Genomic DNA, 19,749 nt, shown 5'->3' on the forward strand with positions numbered 1-19,749 from the left:
TATTTATTTATGATAGTCACACACAGAGAGAGAGAGAGGCAGAGACACAAGCACAGGGAGAAGCAGGCTCGATGCACCGGGAGCCCGATGTGGGATTCGATGCTGAGTTTCCAGGATCGCGCCCTGGGCCAAAGGCAGGCACTAAACCGCTGCGCCACCCAGGGATCCCAATCCTATTTTATATGTTGGTCAGCTCTCAAATATTAAAACTTAGCTATTACATCCCCTTTGCCTCCAACCTCCACTCCTCAGGTTGTTTCTCTGCAGGCTAAACAGACTTAGTGTCATTAATGTTTTCTCATGGTAATTTTCTCCTGATTTTCTACTCTTAAGCAGAGACAAGTAATTGAAATTTGCTTTAAATATTAAATTAGTCTTATTCTACCTTGAATATCTATCTATCCTCTACTTGGTTCCACATATCAGATTTCACCTAAGATCACAATAAGCTTACCACTTACAAGTCAATCTTTAGGATAGTATAAACATTTCCACCTTTGCTTCATATTTTCATACACAATGAATTCTAAAGTATAAATTTCGTAGAATTTATACTTTAAAAAAATTACATAGATTAGCAGATTTTATCAACAAATTATTAAATACTAAAGAAATAGCTAGATCTGAGAACCTAGTTGTCATCACTTTCTTATTTTGACAGTAAAATTGGATATTTGTATCCCTCCAACTCCATTTTAGCATGATAAATTATTTTACATAATCTAGAGAATAAAAACATGAGATCATCTAGCAGTAATTGATATCCAGACCATAATATTCTGCATTTTTACCTCCTTTCACCCCTGTTCCTGTTTTTATACACATAAAAAGTTTAAAATAGCAGAATCACTTCTAAAAATAATATAGTCTTTGTAAGACAGACTCTCTAAAGCAAAGCATTTAGGAAAGCAGTTAAAATTTCAGATGTGATCAGCAAACGAAAGGAAGTTGTTGTCTTTTAAGTTACACATCTAAGATCAGCTGAAATAAAAAAAAATGCAGTGCATGTTGATAAGCATGGAACAAATATTTAAACATCTATTCAGTGCCTAGGGATAGTACTTAAGGAAAACAAGTCCTAAAGGATTCCATAAGGCTATAGAAGGAGTCCTCTGGTTTCCTGCAGTAAACCAGCAATCTTTTCAGGCCTCAATTTTCTCAACTTTAGAGCAGAGAGAAATAATTTCTGCCTTTCTGGACTTTGGAGAAATAAATGAAGCCATATGGTATGTGGAAGGTAATCAATACATTTAGTTCTCTTCTTTCCCCCACTCCAACCATCACTATAATAATTGACCAGGGCATGGATCACTGTAAGCTTATAAAAATTAATCTGAGGATAGCAGGCAGTAACTCTTTTATAAAGTTCCCCAAAACAGATCTTAAGAAGTCCTAAAATTTCTGTAGGATTATTTCTAGGAGTTTCAAAAATAACTTTCTATTGTTTAGAAATGGCTACCTTTCATAATTCCATAAAAAAAACATTCTAAAGACATAAAATACTGGTTGAATGTAACAAAAGGCTTAATTTGACTAGAAACAAGCCATTACCAATAGCCTACATTTTCAATTTTAACTTCAATATTTTGTTGATAAAATTCCCTCTTAAATTGAGAATATTTTATTATTATCACATTGTTTTTATAATCATGGGCTGTATTATTAAAACTGAAAAACCATATGTATGGTTTAAAAAAAAATCTTTGGACGATGTCCACGATAATATTATAATGAATCTGGAGTTAACAGAGGGTTACATGAGTTTCCTCAACATTTCAATATTTTAGGATCATCTCTAAACTACAGATACTGCCTTAACCAATTAAAACCCAATATTTTGAAAAATGTGGTCTAATTGTTTTAGGGACCAGAGAAACTTAAAAGTAACAGGGAGGGATAGGAGGAATTCAAAAGTATAATAAACTACATTAAGTCAGGGAAAGGTTGAGAGAAAGGCATCAATGTATTGATGATTGTATCATTTTATCCAAGAGCATAAAAAATTCTTGAGAGAAACCATAAGATTATAATTTTAATATTTAGATTGCTTTGTGCATCTTTTCATGCACATGAATATTTTACTAGTAAATCCAAACATCAACTTACTAAGATCAAAGAAATGTTGCCAGAAGGCTTCCATCCATTTCTGAAGATCTTCTCTATTGTCCACTGCAAAAATATGAGTTACAGACTGTCCGGCAACAGGGTTGATGACAGAGAAATTATGAATTTTTTTCTTGGCATCCTTATCCATTGCCCGAATTCTGGTTTCCTTAAAAATTAAGACAAAATTGGTTTTTTACAAAAGAATATTTTTGTAATCATCAAGTGAATGTTGTACTGCTTAGCTACCATACTTATACCAGATGCAATTATACATCTTATTGCTGATCATTTAAAATATGTAATTTTGAGTACTTTGAATATTCAGACTCAATAATAAATGCTTTGTATGAAAATACTGAGTAATGTTTCAAAGTATGCTACATAGAGAACTTACATTAAATTATGTGAGATTAAACATAACCTATTTTGATCTGTTTAAGTAGGAGTTTGCTGTCTTTTATATACATCTTAAAATTTGCAATAAAACAAGTACAGCGTGTCATAACTGTAATGTGAATTATGTTAACTACATTTCCAACAGTAATAAAATAAAAGAATCAGTAAAGTATGTTTGTTATTCTAATATTCAGGCATTATATACAGTGTTATCACTAAAAGCAGTAAAACCATAACTTAGTGTTTACTGCAGCAGAGTAGTTAGGTTTTCCCCATTAACATTTATTTCATATGTAACATTCATTTACAAAGTTCATAGCTAAAGATCCATGAAGTACTATAACCTTCCTGATGGTAACAATTATTTTTTTCAAATGCTGAATGCAAGACTCTACAACAAAGGCAATGGTTTTTTATTCATGTTGGTAGCCTAAACTTTTTCTGAGTGGTACTAGGTATGACATTGTGGTGCTTATTGTGTCTACATGTAGAAAAGTCTGTTCCCAAGCCATACAGGCACCACCACAACGCATGACAAGCTAACAACTGCATGTAGTTTCCAAGGAGTTTTGGGAAAAGAAGTCTGGAATACAACTATCTATGTATGCAATAATAGGTATTTGGTCCCTTGGATTACGACTGATATTATCTAAAGCAGTGCTTTCCATTAGAAATATGTGAGACACATATGTAACTTACGAGTTTCTAGTAACCACATTAGAAGGTAAAATAAAAATGGTGAAAATCGTTATGTATTAATTATTACATTTTAAGATAATGTTTTTATGTAACCCAACACATCCAAAATATTAGTTTAACATGCAAGCAAAAAAGTTTTTTAAGCTGTCTCACCTTCTTTTTCACACTAAGTTTCTAAAATCCAGTATCTATTTTATACTTATAGCACATCTCCACTTGGACTAGCCACGTTTTAAGTGCCTAAGCCACTGGTGGCGAGTGGCTACTATACAGGCAGAATAGTTCTCGAGGAATGTGTACATCTACTAGAGTATGTAGAAGAATATTCAGCTGGCAGTTACAAAAGCTGATTAGGAGTGAGAAGAAATTCCTCACTTCTTTCAGTATTGAGTGGATAGTCACAGCCCAAAACCAACATACACCTATGATGATGTCTCTGTGGACATTATAGAATAGCAAAGAGTTACAAAGAAATGCTATACATTCCCTGAAGAATGGCAGATATCATAGGCAGATGAACACCATATACGCTAGCTCCCCCTCATCCTCGATTTGTTGCTTTCTGCAGTTTCAGCTGCCCCCAGGCTACTGTCGTCCAAAAGCAGATGATCCTCCTGACATATGGTCAGAAGGTCAGAAGTAGCCAAAGGCTCCATCACAGTGCTGACATCATTCGCCTCACTTCCTCTCGTCACACAGGTATTTTATCATCTCACATCATCACAAGAAGGGTGAGTACAGTACAATAAGGTATTGTGAGAGATAGAAGGACCATATTCACATAACCTTAATTACAATATGTTGTTATATTTTATTAGTTATTATTGTTATTAATATTTTACTGTGCCTAATTTAGAAATTAAACTTTATCAGAGGTATGTATGTATAGGAAAAAACAGTATAACCAGGGTTCAGTACTATCCACAGTATAAAGCATCCAGTGGGGCCTTGGAACACATCCCCTGCAGATAGGAAGGGACTACTTACTATATACTATAGAAGTTCTTTGCTGAAAAAAGGAATTCTTATTCAAAAATCACAGGGCGAAGAAATATATGCTGCATGAAGTAGCAACATAACTTTAAAAGTTTGGAGCATCACAAAGCATAAGGATTTGGTAATCATCTTAGAGACAGTCTATCCTATCATTTTTAAAATGTAGGTATGTGTGTGTCTTCAGAGGATTATAATGGACTTATGGGCAACATTGTAATTTAAAAGAGCAGGGTCTTTTTATATTCCTATGCCATGGCAATAAACTTTGTGAATTAACTCTTTTAAGTAATTATTTATACAATATAAAAACAAAATGGTGCCCTAAATGGCATCCTTAGAGGCTGAAAATGCATATAATCCATCTCTTTAAATAGAAAGCTTATTATCACTGGCAGAGAATGACTTAAGCTCTAGGAAGAATCTTTAATATGCTCTCAATAAGATTTATTGAAGGCTGACTCAGTGGGGGAGGAGGGCAAAAGAACCCTCTATTACTGTTAGTATTTAAAAAAAACAATGAAATATTAAGATTCTTGTTGAAATTTTGCTTTCCTGCATCCAAATCTATCTTAATACAAATTTCTGACTACCTTTTGTATATAGGATTAAAATGGATTCAATTTTTAAATAAGGAAAGTGTGATTTTAACAGATGAATATGTACATTTTTAATAACACCAAGATATCATTTCAAATGAAAATAGCTAATGTAGAAAATCTGATGAACCGGATCATTTATATCCTTCTAAGAGAATATAATGCAATAATATAAAAATACTATACATTATACACTCCATTAACTCTGAGAACCATAAATACCACTAAATTTTTAAAACATGAGAAGCTTTTAAAAGGTGCAAATGAAACACAACGTAGATCATTTGAATTAACTTCTCTATATTTTATCACCCCAAATAATTTAACTAATGGGAATTTTTTCAACCAAAAAAACTGCATGTCAAAGAAAAAGTCATTAAACAAATAATGTTTCTGTTAATGCCAGAAAGTCTATACAAGTTGTCTTTCGTTGTAGACAAAGTATCAGTAAGAGTACTTAAGACTGCACTTCTCAAAGGAGGAGCGAATTAGAAAACACAAGGTGCACTTTAGGACTGTTACCATTGTGTGCTCACATAATACACATAGATGAGGGAAGTACCTGCTCTTCACAGGGTACGAAAGCAAGAAGCTTGGGTGTTTTTGCTCTATTTCTACCACCTAACATACTAAGTATTTGCAACATATATGCAGAATAAATGAACGAGATAAGAGAACTAAGATAATGACAGTTATAGGTTCACAGACTCTGATCCCAGAGAAGATCCTAGTCCTATTCTTTATAGATGATGACATCGATGGTTTGAAATCAGTTTTCTATCCAAAGTCAGAGTTTCCTGACTAAACCATTTATTGATTTGGTAGGTTTTAAAGTCAACTGCTACTGCTTTGTGGACAGATTTGAGACTATTCATTGTGAAATTTTAATCCTTGGCTGGATCTACTTTGTGAGTCAGCACATACTGAACTGCAAACTTCCACTGCATGAGATGGGGGGTACTGAGAAGGCCAAGTAAAGTCAATAAAAATATAATCTGAGAAAATTTTGTAACAAAATACAGTTAACTCTGAAATTAAAGAAAAGTTTCATTTGTTTCATTATTTTGTCATTCATTATTTTGAATTAAAACTGTACTTCAACCTCTCCATTTCTGTGATAATGGATGATTAGTAAATCAGGACTAGATTTATGAACTATTTCCTGCCTTACTTTTTGACTATATGATCTTTTAAAAAGTCTACTATATACCCAGATTATGTTTTCTAAATATTCTTTCCTGCTAAAAGGGATCAGAGCTCTTTACAGAGATGGCCAATTCTCAGCCTTGGCCAGGAAATGTACAGGTAATCCCAGAACATGTTCTCCTCCCAGAAATGAAAGATCACTAGGGTTGTATCAAAAGGACTGAAGAGGGGATCCCTGGGTGGCGCAGCAGTTTGGCGCCTGCCTTTGGCCCAGGGCGCGATCCTGGAGACCCGGGATCGAATCCCACGTCGGGCTCCCAATGCATGGAGCCTGCTTCTGTCTCTGCCTCTCTCTCTCTCTCTCTCTCTCTCTGTGACTATCATAAATAAATTTGAAAAAAAAAAAAAAAAAAAAAGGACTGAAGAGGCTTCCAGTAGGCAAAGATGGGATCATCTGAACGTAAGAATATCAATGGTAATGGACTGATCCATTAAAGAATGTCCATAAACTCATAATGATATTTAAAAATGAACTCATTTGTCACTTTCAAAGGATACTAAGGGAACCACCTCATTATTTTGGTAACTAGTTAGTCTTGATTGTCTTTCCTATAAGAATTGTACTTCAGGGGCACCTGAGTGGCTCAGTCAGTTGAGCATCTGCCTTTGGCTCAAGTCGTGATCCTGGGGGTCCTGGAATTGAGCCCCATTTCAGGTTCCTTGCTCTGTGGGGAGCCTGCCTCTCCCTCTGCCACCCTCTCTCTCTCTCTCTCTCATGAATAAATAAAATCTTAAAAAAAAAAAAGAATTGTACTTCAACCAAATAGCTGATAAAGTAGAAGTTTCTCAGCTAATAAATGAAGAAAAAATATTGAAATATCACTGGTTTGCAACATCCAATGAAATAAAGGATCTAAGCAATGCTCGTCTATGGATGTTAATATGAGTAGAAGACCCAGACATATTAATTGCCTCCCAATCAATAGAGGGCGTCTGGGTGGTTCAGTTGGTTAAGCATAGGATTTTTGGTTTTGGCTCAGGTCATGATCTTGTGATCGTGAGATAGAGCCCCATGTCAGACTCTACACTCAGGGCAGAGTCTGCATCATATTCTCTCCCTCCCCCCACTAATGCCCTCTCTTGCTCTCTCTAAAAGAAAAAAAAAAAACAAAACTTTAAGTGCCTCCTAATAAAAGTATACAATATTTCCTAAGACATGTTGTTAATAACTAACCAACGAACCTAAATCTGTGCCAAAAATAGAAGAATAAAAGACAATTCAAAGATGCAAGCAACAAAATCCAGACTATGGAAAACTCTTAGGGTAGATAATCCAATTTCTTCAATGAATTGTGTGTGAGAGTGAGCGAGAGAGCAAGAGAGAGAGAGAGAGCAAGCACACGAGAGTGCTAGAGTACTCCAACAGATTTAGAGATTTAAGAGACCAAATCAATTAACTGCAATTATTTCAAAATCCTGATTCAAAACCTGTTTTAAAAATTACAAGACTGGGAAATTGAACACTGAATTTTGGATGATATATTGACTATACATACGACTATAAATTTTTCTAAAGTATGATAATTGTTAATATTTACAAATAAAATCATATAGTCTACAGGATTTGCTTCAAAATAATTCTATGGTGGGGGCAATGTTTGAGGGCAGAGATAAGTTTATTTCTACCCTTCCCTTTATAGATTATCTTTAAACTTTTCCCCTCTAAAAGTGAAAATAAAATACGAGTACAAAAAACTAAGTGCCTGCTTTCCTACCTTTAACACAGAGATAATATTTCACTCACAGCTTCCTCACAAACGTATCATAAGAATAAAGGAGTTCTTTGAAAGGTGTTTGGTCTAAAATCTTATTAATTAGGAATGAAAACAAAATGTTGTTGGCTAAAAACAAGTCTTAGACCTTATATACACTCTAATGACAAAGTATACTTTCACAATCATATGGCAAGGACTGTTTGAATACATAAACCATAACCATAAATTAAACCAAGCATTATGAAGAATTAGTGTGATATAATTATTTTCAATTTATGTCAATTAAATCAGATGTAAACTCCTAAAGGAAGAGGCTTGTTTAAATAATTATTTTTGCTACATTTAATAAAGGACAATCTAAATCATTGACAGGATTGAGACATTAAAGGACTAATCAGAAAAAGAAAATCTCATGTGCTTCATAATAATCTTGCTTGCTAGCGTTCACAACAAACATAATGGTTCAAAGCAATTTCAAGACAATTTAACAAAGTTCTATCACACCAAGTAGTGATATTGATTTAATACAAATTTTATTATTCATTAAATTGAAGTGATGTATAGTATTTAAATCAAGAAAAGACTTTTGATCGCAAAGACTCACACCACTTTTCCATTCCACTCCCCACCCCACTGGCAATGGATAAAACCTTTGCTAATAAAATGTTTTTTACAATGTATAGAGGATTCAGTGGCGCTGTTAAGTACCTCTGATTGGGAATGTCTTGCTCAGCAACATTAATAGGGAAGTTTTTTGAAGTTGAAGCAATCACTTTGAAGTAAACCATCCTTTCAAATTTGGATTGAAAAGAGGAGGGGAATAGCTTAGCCTTTTCTTTCCTTAATATGACTATTTCCACAGATGGCTCCCTATGAAAATTAATAAACTGACTTAGCTTTAAAGGAAATGCTATCTAGGAGAACAAAAATTATAGTTAGAGAATAGATCCTGTGATCAAAATAACAGACCTATTATTTATATACCTCAGCAAATGCAAAATTTATGTTTCTACATAATTTTTAAAGTGGCATTAAACAAAATTATCTTCTAAATCATGAGAGAAGACAACAAAAAGAAAAGAACTCTGATTTGTATTTAATATGTAACTTTATTATGCATTAAAATATCTTAGAGACCTAGCATTGAAAGTATACTAAAAACCGAAACAAAAGCTCTATTTTTAAAATTTTTATTTGGTGCTTATCTGCCCTACATATCAGAAAATACCGAGCTGGCATTTATCAAAGATCTTGTTTACTTAAGAATATACTAATAGCATGTATCCCTTGGAAATTTCCATAATAAGCCAAATAATTAAAGCACCTAACTTATATTTAAAAATCAAGTAATTTAAAACACTGAATAAATAAAAATCTATGAGTTTATCATTAATACCAGGGGAACACAACAGACACAACACTCATTTACTTCCTCTGGAGGGAGTAATACTGCTCCAATACATACTGCCAATATCAATACAAGACCAGTAAGTAATACCAACTTTTCACTCTGAAAACTGGTAATTAAAACACTAATGTTTCATCCTATCTTTTCAGGAGGGACTGGGATTCATTCATTCCTACTTGATGAGAAAAAGTCCTTCTTTACAAAGGAATGCCAGCTAATACAAGTAAAATGAAGGACATTATGAGAACCACATATGCAATCTCCAGTGTAATAACCAATTCAGACAAGGGCAATCAGGTCACTAAAACCATTATGTGAAAGACTACTGGACAACAAGGATATTCACACAGTGTCAAACTATCACCTCATTGACTACTTGCTAACAGTAAAGAAGAAAACTTACTTTTATGTTGGAGGGAGCTAGTGGTCACCATCTTAACCAAGTCATTAAACATGACATTGCCAATAATGAGACAACCTGACATCATGTGCTTCTAAACAGAATGCCCTATAAAGGTATCTGTCATTATGCATGAAACATTCTTATAAATAATGTTTAGAATGAATCCAATCAAGCCTCTAGACCTAATTTAAAGTTTAGAAGAATGCATAATCCTTGAACATTCCTAGATTGAAAGCAAAAGCTAAAAGGACATTTTAGGGAAAATGGGGGAAATGAAAATATGGACTGGACTATTAAATGATATGAGAGAATAATTTTGTTCATTTGGTTAGACATGATAATGGTATTATAATTTCATTTACTCATAAACACACACACACTTTTGTTTTAGATGCTCCTATTTTTTAAGAGTTGCATGTTGAAGTATTCGGGGATAAAGTGCCAATGTTAGAGACATATGTTCAAACAGGTCAGCAAAATATATAGATAAGAGACTTTACAGACTCACAACTATAGGATAAATAAGGTCTGGAGATGACTACAGTTGATAACACTGCTGTATAATTGAAATTTGTTCTTACAGAAAAGCTTAAAAAACCCTATAATCCAATAATGACTGTAGTAATGATTACACAATCTTATTTGTCAAAATTATCAAATTGAACACTTACAGTTGGTGAACTGTATTTTATGTAAGTTATACCATCACAAAGCAAATTAAAAACTAAATACAAAGAGCTTTAACTCCCCCCACGAAGAATAGAGATAAAGCCAACTGGACAGCAACAGTTAACTGCTAAATGCAGGTGGTGTGCAAATGTCACTTCTCCATAAATATGAATCATTGTCTGAGTTGAGAGAAAATAGGTAAAAGTTACTTTAATAGAAGATATTAGGACACAGGAGCCAGGCTTTCAGAAATAACAAATAGACTTCTTGACTGACTGTAGTCCTATTTAAATAAAGAAACCAGGCTGTTTACTGCTAAAGGGAAGTTTTCATGTGAATGAAAGGTTCAAGGGAAACCCAAGGGAGAAGTAGGAACTGCCAATAGGAAAGCTGCTACAGAGAGGCGGCAGGGATTAGCACTGCAGAAAATGAAGACAGTGACATCACAACACTTTGTTATCAGCTCAGTCATTGAGATTGGCACCTAAATTACATTAATCTTCTCAACCTAACCCTTACTTCTGGCTTAATCTTAAAATTCTCTTTTGTACTTGAGACAAAAGTCAGGCACACTGACAGTTTATGTCATCAGTCCTCAGGATCAAACAGAGCCCACACTATCCCCAAGTCGAAGGTCGAGTCTCTACGTATCACTAGATTCATCATTTTCCTGTGAATCTGTAATGGTCAACTGTGAAACCACCAGTGGGATTTCTAAGTATGGTGATTTCAGTCACTGTAATAATGGAGCTGATTGACTACAGAATCGCATCAGTCACCAAGCCACCAGCTTTTATCACCACAAGGAAAAGTGAGTCAATTGGAAAAAAAGTCAATTCAGCAGGGCCATGTAAACACTAACCACTTTTCTGGAATTACACCCTTGTCACCAGACAAGAAATACAGATACCCTGGTTACAGTAACAGAGGGGTTCCACTATAACTGCCCTCTTAACATTAAATGGTAAAGATGCAACACATGTCTAAGCCACTGCTTGGAGGTAGAAAGTGTGGCTTCAGGCTCAGAACCCTATTTCAGAGCTACTTCTTTGAAAACTTATTCAGAGTGGGTATGGAGATAGGAAAAAGTCTAATTTTGTCTTCCAAATCTAGTCTAGCAGTATGTCTGTGAGGAAATAGAAAAACAGAGAGCCATATAATTTTACTTACTAGCTAGACAAGTTCTATCTGATCTGTGAGTCTGTTTCTTCACTTATAAAACAGAAATAACATACCTATAAAACAGGGCTGACTTACTCGCTCTGTCTGCCATAAAGGACTTGATACGGTAAAAATGAATACCTTGAAAACTGTTTTCAAATAAAACAAGTAAATTTTAAAATAACATTTGTCTAGATTATATTTTAATTTCTTTTATGACTATTCATATTCCATTGTACAACACATAAGAGAAAAATTGGTAGATTTCCATTTTTACTACCTAGGTACCTAGTAAAATTAGGTTACACAAAATCCTCTATGCAGAACTCTTGTCAAAAACATTTACCTGAATCTACTGAAACAATTAGTCAAAAACAGAAGTGGGGACTGGCATGGATTTTTCCAAAATGTCAATATAATAAAAGATAAAAAAAGAAAAAGTAGTGAGTGATGGGTCCAATTTAGGTAAAAAGAAAACAATCAAAGGACATGGTGACTAGTTGCAATTTGTGATCCCTGATGGGGATCTTGGATCAAACAAAATATAAAAATCAGGGAGAACATTTTAGGGACAATTGGGATGATTTGCTCTCTATATTAGATATTATTTTATCAACAATAGATTTCTTGAATGTGATAATATTATGGTTAAGAAGAAAATGTCCTATTTTTTAGGAGAAACATGATGAAATATTTTAGGGAAGAAATGTTATGCTGTTTGTCACTTACTTTCAAATGGTTCTGAAAAAATTCTCAAACTATGCAAAGAGAAAGGAAATATAAGAAAATATTAACAAGAGCTAAAGAATCCAGGTGAAGAGTATACAGGTATTCATTATTCTATTCTTTCCATTTTTCTGCCCATCTAAACTTTCAAAAGGCTAGGATGGGGAAAAGTGGACACTGCATAAACAAAGCATTGCACGTAATGAAAAAATATATCAATTTTCCAATAATAAACAACATACTTTCATAAATCTAATTATCTAAACCCAAATAAATTCACCATGTTATATAATATTGAGGTTTATTGTTTAAGAGCAACACTAATTTTTCTAACACACAAAATGGATAAATTAAGTGGACTTAATTTAGAAGGTCTCATTGAAGGATTTCCTTTAAGAAAAAGCAGTATAATTTCTAAAAGCAGGATAGAAACAGACCAAATGTTATTGGAAAAGATCAGAGAAATTAACTTAAATCCTTATAGATAAGCAAACCAGCATCCACCTGTTTTCCAGGACATACAACTTTTTTTCAAAAGATAACTTAAAGTTAAGTAGAACATGTACAGTTAACAGATGTGATGGCTCATACTTTACCACAGACTTCATTTCAACCACTCCAAAAGCAAGCAAAGTAAAACAACTAGAAACAAGTACATTCTATGGACAGGAAATATGATAGAAATGCTCTAGAAATGCCATGAGAGTACTCTAGAGTAGGAATGCCAAAAAAAAGGGGGAATCCTCTAATAAACACTAGGCTTGGACAACATACAAAGATAAATTTAAGATGATAAGTGCATGAGTGTGTATGCATGTGTGTGGGGTGTATGTGTATGTGCAAGTGCATGTGTGTGTATGTGTGCTTGGTGGAGGCTGATCAGGCTTTCCTATTCTGACCCAAGATTGGACAACTGTCCAACAGTCCCATAAGAAATCAGGGAGTATTCTCGGGATTGTCTTTTTATGGGTTCATTTGAATATTAACTACAAAAAGCATCACTGTAACATGAGCTAGCAATTTATGTTTATATAATATCTTAGTTAAATACATTCACGAAAAATTTAAATATGTTAAATGTGGAGTTACATTCTCTGCTTTCAAACCTATTTACTGGTATAAATTTCCAATTACTATGGAAATATACCATATTTCCTTTACCAGATAAATTCTGTAATGGAAGAAAAAAGAAGATTAATTTATCATTATGAACTTATTTTTTTAAACTTTTAATTTTTATTTATGATTTTATTTATTTGAGAGAGAGAAAGAGATAGCAAGAGAGAGAGCAAAGCAGGGAGGAGAGGGAGAAGCAGACTCCACTGAGCTGAGCAGGGAGCCCATTGTGGGCCCCAGTCCCAGGACACTGGGATCATGACCTGAGTTGAAGGCAGATGCTTAATGGACTGAGTCACCCAAGCGCCCCTGAGCTAACCTATTTTCCGAGCTAACCTATTTTCCGCAGTCTTTCCCTTCTGTCCGTAAGATGGTAACAATGTGAAATGTATAGAAAAGAACAAACTTTATAAAATGTTGTATCTGTACTTCAGAATAGCATTTTGTTTACCTTGTTAATGGCCACTACCAAAGCTGGTTCCACTTTAGCTTCAATTTCTTCCGGAGTGTAAAAACAATAGAGCTTACCCCCTCTTAAAACACAATACAACCTTCTCCAACTAATCAGGCTTTCTGCCATTTGCTGAAAAACATTCAAGAAACCATCAACCTTAATCATTATTTATCATCTTTAAATTCAACAAAACACTTCAATTATCAAAGTTATATTAGTTTAAAAAAATTTTAAACATGATAGAGTTACCCATTAATTTAATGTGCAATAAGTCAATAGTTCAAAATCAGAGTAAGTTATATCACAGAAGAAAGGTTTGGAATTCTCAAAAGCATTAAGCAAAATGGAGGTAACGATTACCACATAACTTTTACACACATAAAATCATAAATCAATGCAGTTTTAGAAAAGCTAGTCTATTCAAAATTAGTGCTTAAAATTCCACAGCAATCCATCTAATGACTCAAAAAAAAATATAAAAATAACTCAATACTCAAAATATAATTTTCCTTTACTGTTCTCAGAACACTGGAAAATGTTGACTACCTTGTAAGAATGCAAATTTTCCTTCCTCTTAATGGAATCTTTTTAAAAAAGTTATTGATTCATTGAAGCCCATAATTAATTATTTACTGAATATAAATAACTATGGTTATAAATAAATCAGGAGTAGGTGGCACAGAGGCAGCTTTGGAAGCCCAAAGGCTCAGACTGTGCCAAAAGCCGTCTGCCAGAAAGGCCCTTCTATGAAAGGAGGGGAACAGTCCTCATCTGCTTCCACAGGAGTCCTCTGCAGCTCATTATCCTGTCACTGCTATTATGCAGCAGAGGCACCTGGAGAGGTAGCTCTTTAGCCATCAAGACCCCTCCCCTTTTGGCCTTCTCACCCCCATTCTATGTTTAACATGGAGAAAACTGTCATTTAAAAGAAGATTTTTAAAAATACTTCTTATTATCAGAAAGCTAAACAATGCCAGTATATCAAGATCTAGATTGCAGCTATAATTGTAGGATATTTAAAGTCCTCCAACCTGCTGATTAAGAAATCCTGCAAATGCATCCTCAGCCATACAAGCTGGCTGGGCGACTAGTCGGCAGCACATGTTGCCATATAAGGGAAGCCAAAATGAAGACTCTTCTATTTAAACAAGATAGAAAAAAAATCAAGTTACAAACATGTTTATTTAAGGTCATTATACATTTTTATGTTTTTTTCTTTTGCATTTTTTTTTTGCTTTATGTAACAATATATGTAAAGGTTTATCCTACTCAAATACCAGCACCATAGTTAATGACATCAAATATGAGAAAGTAGACCAGGATAAGATGACATTAAACTGATAGTTTATGAAATGCTCTCACCTAGAATAGACACGGAACTTCTAGTCTCTTGATCTCTTATTTGATCTTAAATTATTTAATCAATGGAGGTAGTTCAGGGCATATAAGTAAACTCATCTAATTTAAAAAATATATACAAATGGTTCTTGAATGTCAAATTCTACTTTTTGCTCTGATTCTCAATATTATAGCTAGCAAAGTGATTCTCTGAAATATTTCAAAATGCAAGTTTATGAAAGTATTTTCATGAAAATACTTAGGAAAGTATTTTCCTAAGCCTTTTGGCTCTTCTTCCCCTTCCATTACTGAACACTGGGTAGAGCCCACCAACATGGGCTTCTGTTGCAGGGCTTATGGGAGGAGCTGTGGTGTGCCAGAGCAAGGTGCCACAGCCAGTAGGATGAGGAGGGCGAGGAGGACAGCTGCCAGGCACCAGGTGTCAGAGCCTGAATGGGCTGAGGAAGATGGAAGACATGGAGCTGAGCCCCGGGGGAATTTCTCCTCAGAGGGTATCATGGTGCAGGGAGTCGAGGTCCAAGCAGAGTGAGGAGAGTGTCTACATGGTGTGGCTACCTAATGTAAGTTATCAGAACCCAAAGAGTAAGGACAGTATACACATTTGGCAGGTGACTCTGCCATGGAAGTCAGAGTCCAAGAGCAGTGAAACATAACCCATATATTCAGTGTCCCAGAACAGTGTATCAGAGCCCAGTTAAAAAGGCATCTGAGAACAGGCACTAGGCATGGGGTGTCAGGGCACAGCAGGCTGAGGAGAGTGTCCACATGGGGTAAGGGAAAGGGCAGCCAGGCATAGGAACTTAAAGCCTGAGGAGAGCAGGCCTATGTGGGCTGTGTGAGCTTCAGCAAGGTAAGGAGCATCCACATGGGGCAAGAGACAGCCTAGAAATAGGAGTCAGAGATCCATCAGAGAGAAGAGAGCATCCATATGGGGAGATAGAAGAATGGTTGCTTTTAGGAAGACAGATCAAAGAATATGTGTTAAAAGTAATAGAAGACAGCTTTCTCTCTGTCAGGTAAAAGGAGTTACAAATGTGTAGAATGAAATCTGCACTGTTGGGATTGGAACTGGGTGCACCGGTGTGGACTCATGGTTTCCAGCCTATAGAGATTAAAAAATACAAGACAACACATGTGCCTATGTGCAGCTGTGTCCACTGAGAGGGCTCAGGGAAAACAACACCCTGATTATATCCCACTAACAGCAGTGAGTGTACCTAGAGCCCAGATCATATCTTCTAAATATTATTACCATTAAAAATAACCAGCATTCCTTGGAGAAATGACTGGCTCCAAGGCTGGGGCAAGCAAAGTACCTGATAAGTCTGAAATATCTTGTTATGACATAAAGCAAGGAACTACTTGATTGAATGATGAGAACATTGTCAAAAAGACAACAGAACCCATCTTGAATGTTTTCACATAGGCCAAACTGGGAACATGAACCTTAAAATAAGCAATGATATTAACAGATTTTGAAGCATTGAATAAATTAGGAAAACATGAGTCCATATTGATATAAATAAATCAATGAATAAGTTGAAAGACCAATAAGAAATCAACTTACATAGTTTCAAGACACTACCCTTCTCCACACAAAATATGTATTACTTACAAAGGGGAAACAAAGGAGCAAGTTTATAGTAGAGACAGTAGGCAGACACCACAGTAATCAAATGATCAAAGTGAAAATCACTAGTAATGGGATGAATCAAAATTATATGCCACTTGATAGAATGCAAGAACTCTCTGCCAAAGATGCACATCTTTAATCTTATCCCAAGAAAACATCAGACAAACCCAAATTGAGGGATCTTCTGCAAAATAATTGACCATGATGTTTAAAAATGTCAAGGCTGGCACACTTGGGTGGCTCAGTGGTGGAGCATCTGCCTTTGACTCAGGCCATGATCCCGGGGTCGTGGGATCGAGTCCTGTGTTAGGCTTCCCAAGGGGAGACTGTTTCTCCCTCTGCCTATGCTCTGCCTCTCTCTGTGTGTCTCTCATGAACGAATAAATAAATCTTAATAAATAAGTAAATAAAATAAAAATGTCAAGGTTATAAATGCCAAAAAAGGACAGAAAAACCAGTCCCATTTGAAAGAAACTGAAAGTGTGATAATTAAATGCAATGCATGATTCTACACTGGATCCTTTTGTCATGAAAGACATTATTGGGACAATGAACAGTATTATTTTAATAGTCTGATGATTAAATAGTAGTAATGTATTAATTCCTGACTTGGATAGCAGTAGTGATGTAGCCAATGTTCTGTTAGTAGGAAATACATATTAATATATTTGGAGGTAATGGAGAAACATGTAAACAACTTGTTCTCATGTATTCTGGGGGAAAAAGATCTTGACATTTAACTTATAACTTTTCTGTAAGTTCTCAATTGTTTAAAAAAAGTTCTTTCAAAAAACATTAAGATATTTCTTTAATGTAGTGGGTAGGTAAGAATAGAGCCTTCAGGGATCCCTGGGTGGCGCAGCGGTTTGGCGCCTGCCTTTGGCCCAGGGCGCAATCCTGGAGACCCGGGATCGAATCCCACGTCGGGCTCCCGGTGCATGGAGCCTGCTTCTCCCTCTACCTGTGTCTCTTCCTCTCTCTCTCTCTGTGTGACTATCATAAATAACTAAAAAAAATAAAAATAAAAAAATAGAGCCTTCACATCTGCATGGAAGGAAAGTATTGCATGATTTCATGTATTAGAGTATAAATAAAAACAACATACAGCCCTTTGCCCACACTAAACCAAACAAAAATGATTTTCAAAGTTTTTACTGCATCCCTGTTGGTAGTGCCTATAAAATGGCTAACCACTGGCTGTTACTATTATTGAACAAAAAGTCTTAATAACTCTGGAAAATAAAACATTTTTAGGTAAAAATACAATTATATAATATATAGATGCCATGCCAAGGTTTGGTACATCAGTTATATGAAAAAGACCAGGCAAAATGAAGTATACAAAGTAACACAATAAAGTTTTTAACAACCTGCTTGCTCATCATTCTACTATAGAATAGAGCAAAACAAATTGTCTGGAACTATTCAAATCTTTTTTATTAGTATCTTGGAAAAGCTGCTATCTTTCAGAAATAACGAGTTTGACCTGGGAGAAATAAATGCATAAATACAATACAGGCGATGATTCTAAAACACATGCATAAATAAATATATGAGAATCTCCTTTCCTAAAATAGGCAGGAAATGAAATAAAAATTCTATAAAAGCAGGCATCTGAGTAATACATCTGAAATCAACTTTATGATTTACAAATTTAAAGTTTGAAAGCAAATTTCTTTATACAGCAATCCCAGATTTATGAATGGCTTATGTTCTAAATATCTGTAAGCTAGTTATTTTTAAGTTAGGATACACTTTCTAAAAAAAATAGAATCATAAATGATGATTAGTTTTTCAGACAAGTTCATGAATTTTATCCAATCAATAATGTATTTGGAATCTAAATACCACATGTAACAATCCACATCTCTGGTAAAGTAAGTTTAGATTTCATAGCATGCAAAGTAAAGTAATTTCTTCCTGATTGTAATCCTCGAAAAAGGGTATTGGATTTAGAACTCCTTTTTCTATAGACCTCTTGCCATATTCTACAGTCATCTGTCCTTTCTGACCTAGGTCTCTTTACAGCTCAGGACCCCTGTGGACTGAAGCGTAGGGTCACAGTTGCTTCTCTTGACTTCCTACAAGAAATATGGGATCCAGGCTAGTCATTTCACCTGAGTATCAAGTCTTTGCCTTCTTAGGTAGGAGGGTTGTGAAAATCAAGTAAGATAATGTGTAAATGGTCTATCATTGTGTCTGTCACATAGTAGCTGCTTCTCATAATTTCCTATTCAGGGCAGTCTCACTCTCAAAACCACACCCTTTACATTTTCAGAGCTGTCTCTGTCCTTGTGCAACATATCTAATCAAAATACTTAATTCTGCTTTTCTAACGAAGGGCGGCATTAGGACAAGATGAAATTAAGCAGGAAGTGAAAAAGCAATTTGACTTCTCACTACTTAAAGATTTTATCTAATTCATTTGTAGTTTCAAATGGGGAACAAAATGGTGTTTAAAAATGACAGCAACAACAAAAACAAAACATAGGCAAGGGAAAGAATCCAGATAACATCTCAGTTATGTGTGAGTCAATCTCCACAACGTGGTTTCATTGTTTTATAAAAAGCATAAAAATTTCTTGGTGATAAAGATATCGTTTTAGACTTTCCTTTCAATTATCAAGAATAATAAAATTGAGTTATAAATTTTATAGACACTGACATAACTTTATTTAGATAAACCTGCTGCATTAACATAGATTTATAGTAATGAATAAACTAATGTATAAAATTTTCTTTAAATTATAATATTTCATTTTCAAAATATGAATGATTCCCAAAGTTTTAATTTACATAATTTACACTCCTAGGAATATACATATTACGTAAAGAGGCACTTAGGTTACATTTCTTACATTTTTTTCTGTGGAGTCTACAAGTTCCAATGTCAACAGTTTTGTTAACTTAATGTCAACTTTAAGCACAAGTCTTTTCACAGTCTTTAATGTTAGTTTGTATTGTGTTTCTCTAAAACAGAGCCATAACACACAATTCCCATGCTGATCTGCCCATGAGCATTTTATTAAGTAAGAATCTAGTAATATCTTATAGAACACTGAAGACAACCGAGGAATCACTGCTAAAATTAATGCTTCATTTATGA

The 19,749-nt window shown here is 34.6% G+C and overlaps 1 protein-coding gene and 1 long non-coding RNA gene across 11 annotated transcripts in view; one reads left to right on the forward strand and one right to left on the reverse strand.

Moving 5' to 3' along the window:
• RTKN2 (rhotekin 2) overlaps positions 1 to 19,749 on the reverse strand; it is a 79,963-nt gene that overhangs the window by 14,581 nt on the left and 45,633 nt on the right. For all 10 annotated transcript variants that reach the window (XR_012029437.1, XR_012029436.1, XR_012029435.1 and 7 more), the window contains exons 8-10: positions 14,683 to 14,789; positions 13,649 to 13,780; positions 2,107 to 2,272 (exon numbers count right to left, since the gene is read on the reverse strand). Coding sequence is in view for 7 of the 10 variants with exons in the window: in XM_072823220.1 (XP_072679321.1) it covers positions 2,107 to 2,272; positions 13,649 to 13,780; positions 14,683 to 14,789 (405 nt within the window). In the remaining 3 variants the exon portion in view is untranslated. The remainder of the gene's footprint in view (positions 1 to 2,106; positions 2,273 to 13,648; positions 13,781 to 14,682; positions 14,790 to 19,749) is intronic.
• The window catches only part of LOC140631900 (uncharacterized), a 47,552-nt gene continuing 31,576 nt past the window's right edge, over positions 3,774 to 19,749 (forward strand). The window contains exon 1 of the long non-coding RNA XR_012029442.1: positions 3,774 to 3,932. This is a non-coding gene — a long non-coding RNA (uncharacterized lncRNA). The remainder of the gene's footprint in view (positions 3,933 to 19,749) is intronic.

The sequence above is a fragment of the Canis lupus genome, chromosome 4 (genome assembly GCF_048164855.1).
Source record: "Canis lupus baileyi chromosome 4, mCanLup2.hap1, whole genome shotgun sequence".
Taxonomy (NCBI): domain Eukaryota; kingdom Metazoa; phylum Chordata; class Mammalia; order Carnivora; family Canidae; genus Canis; species Canis lupus.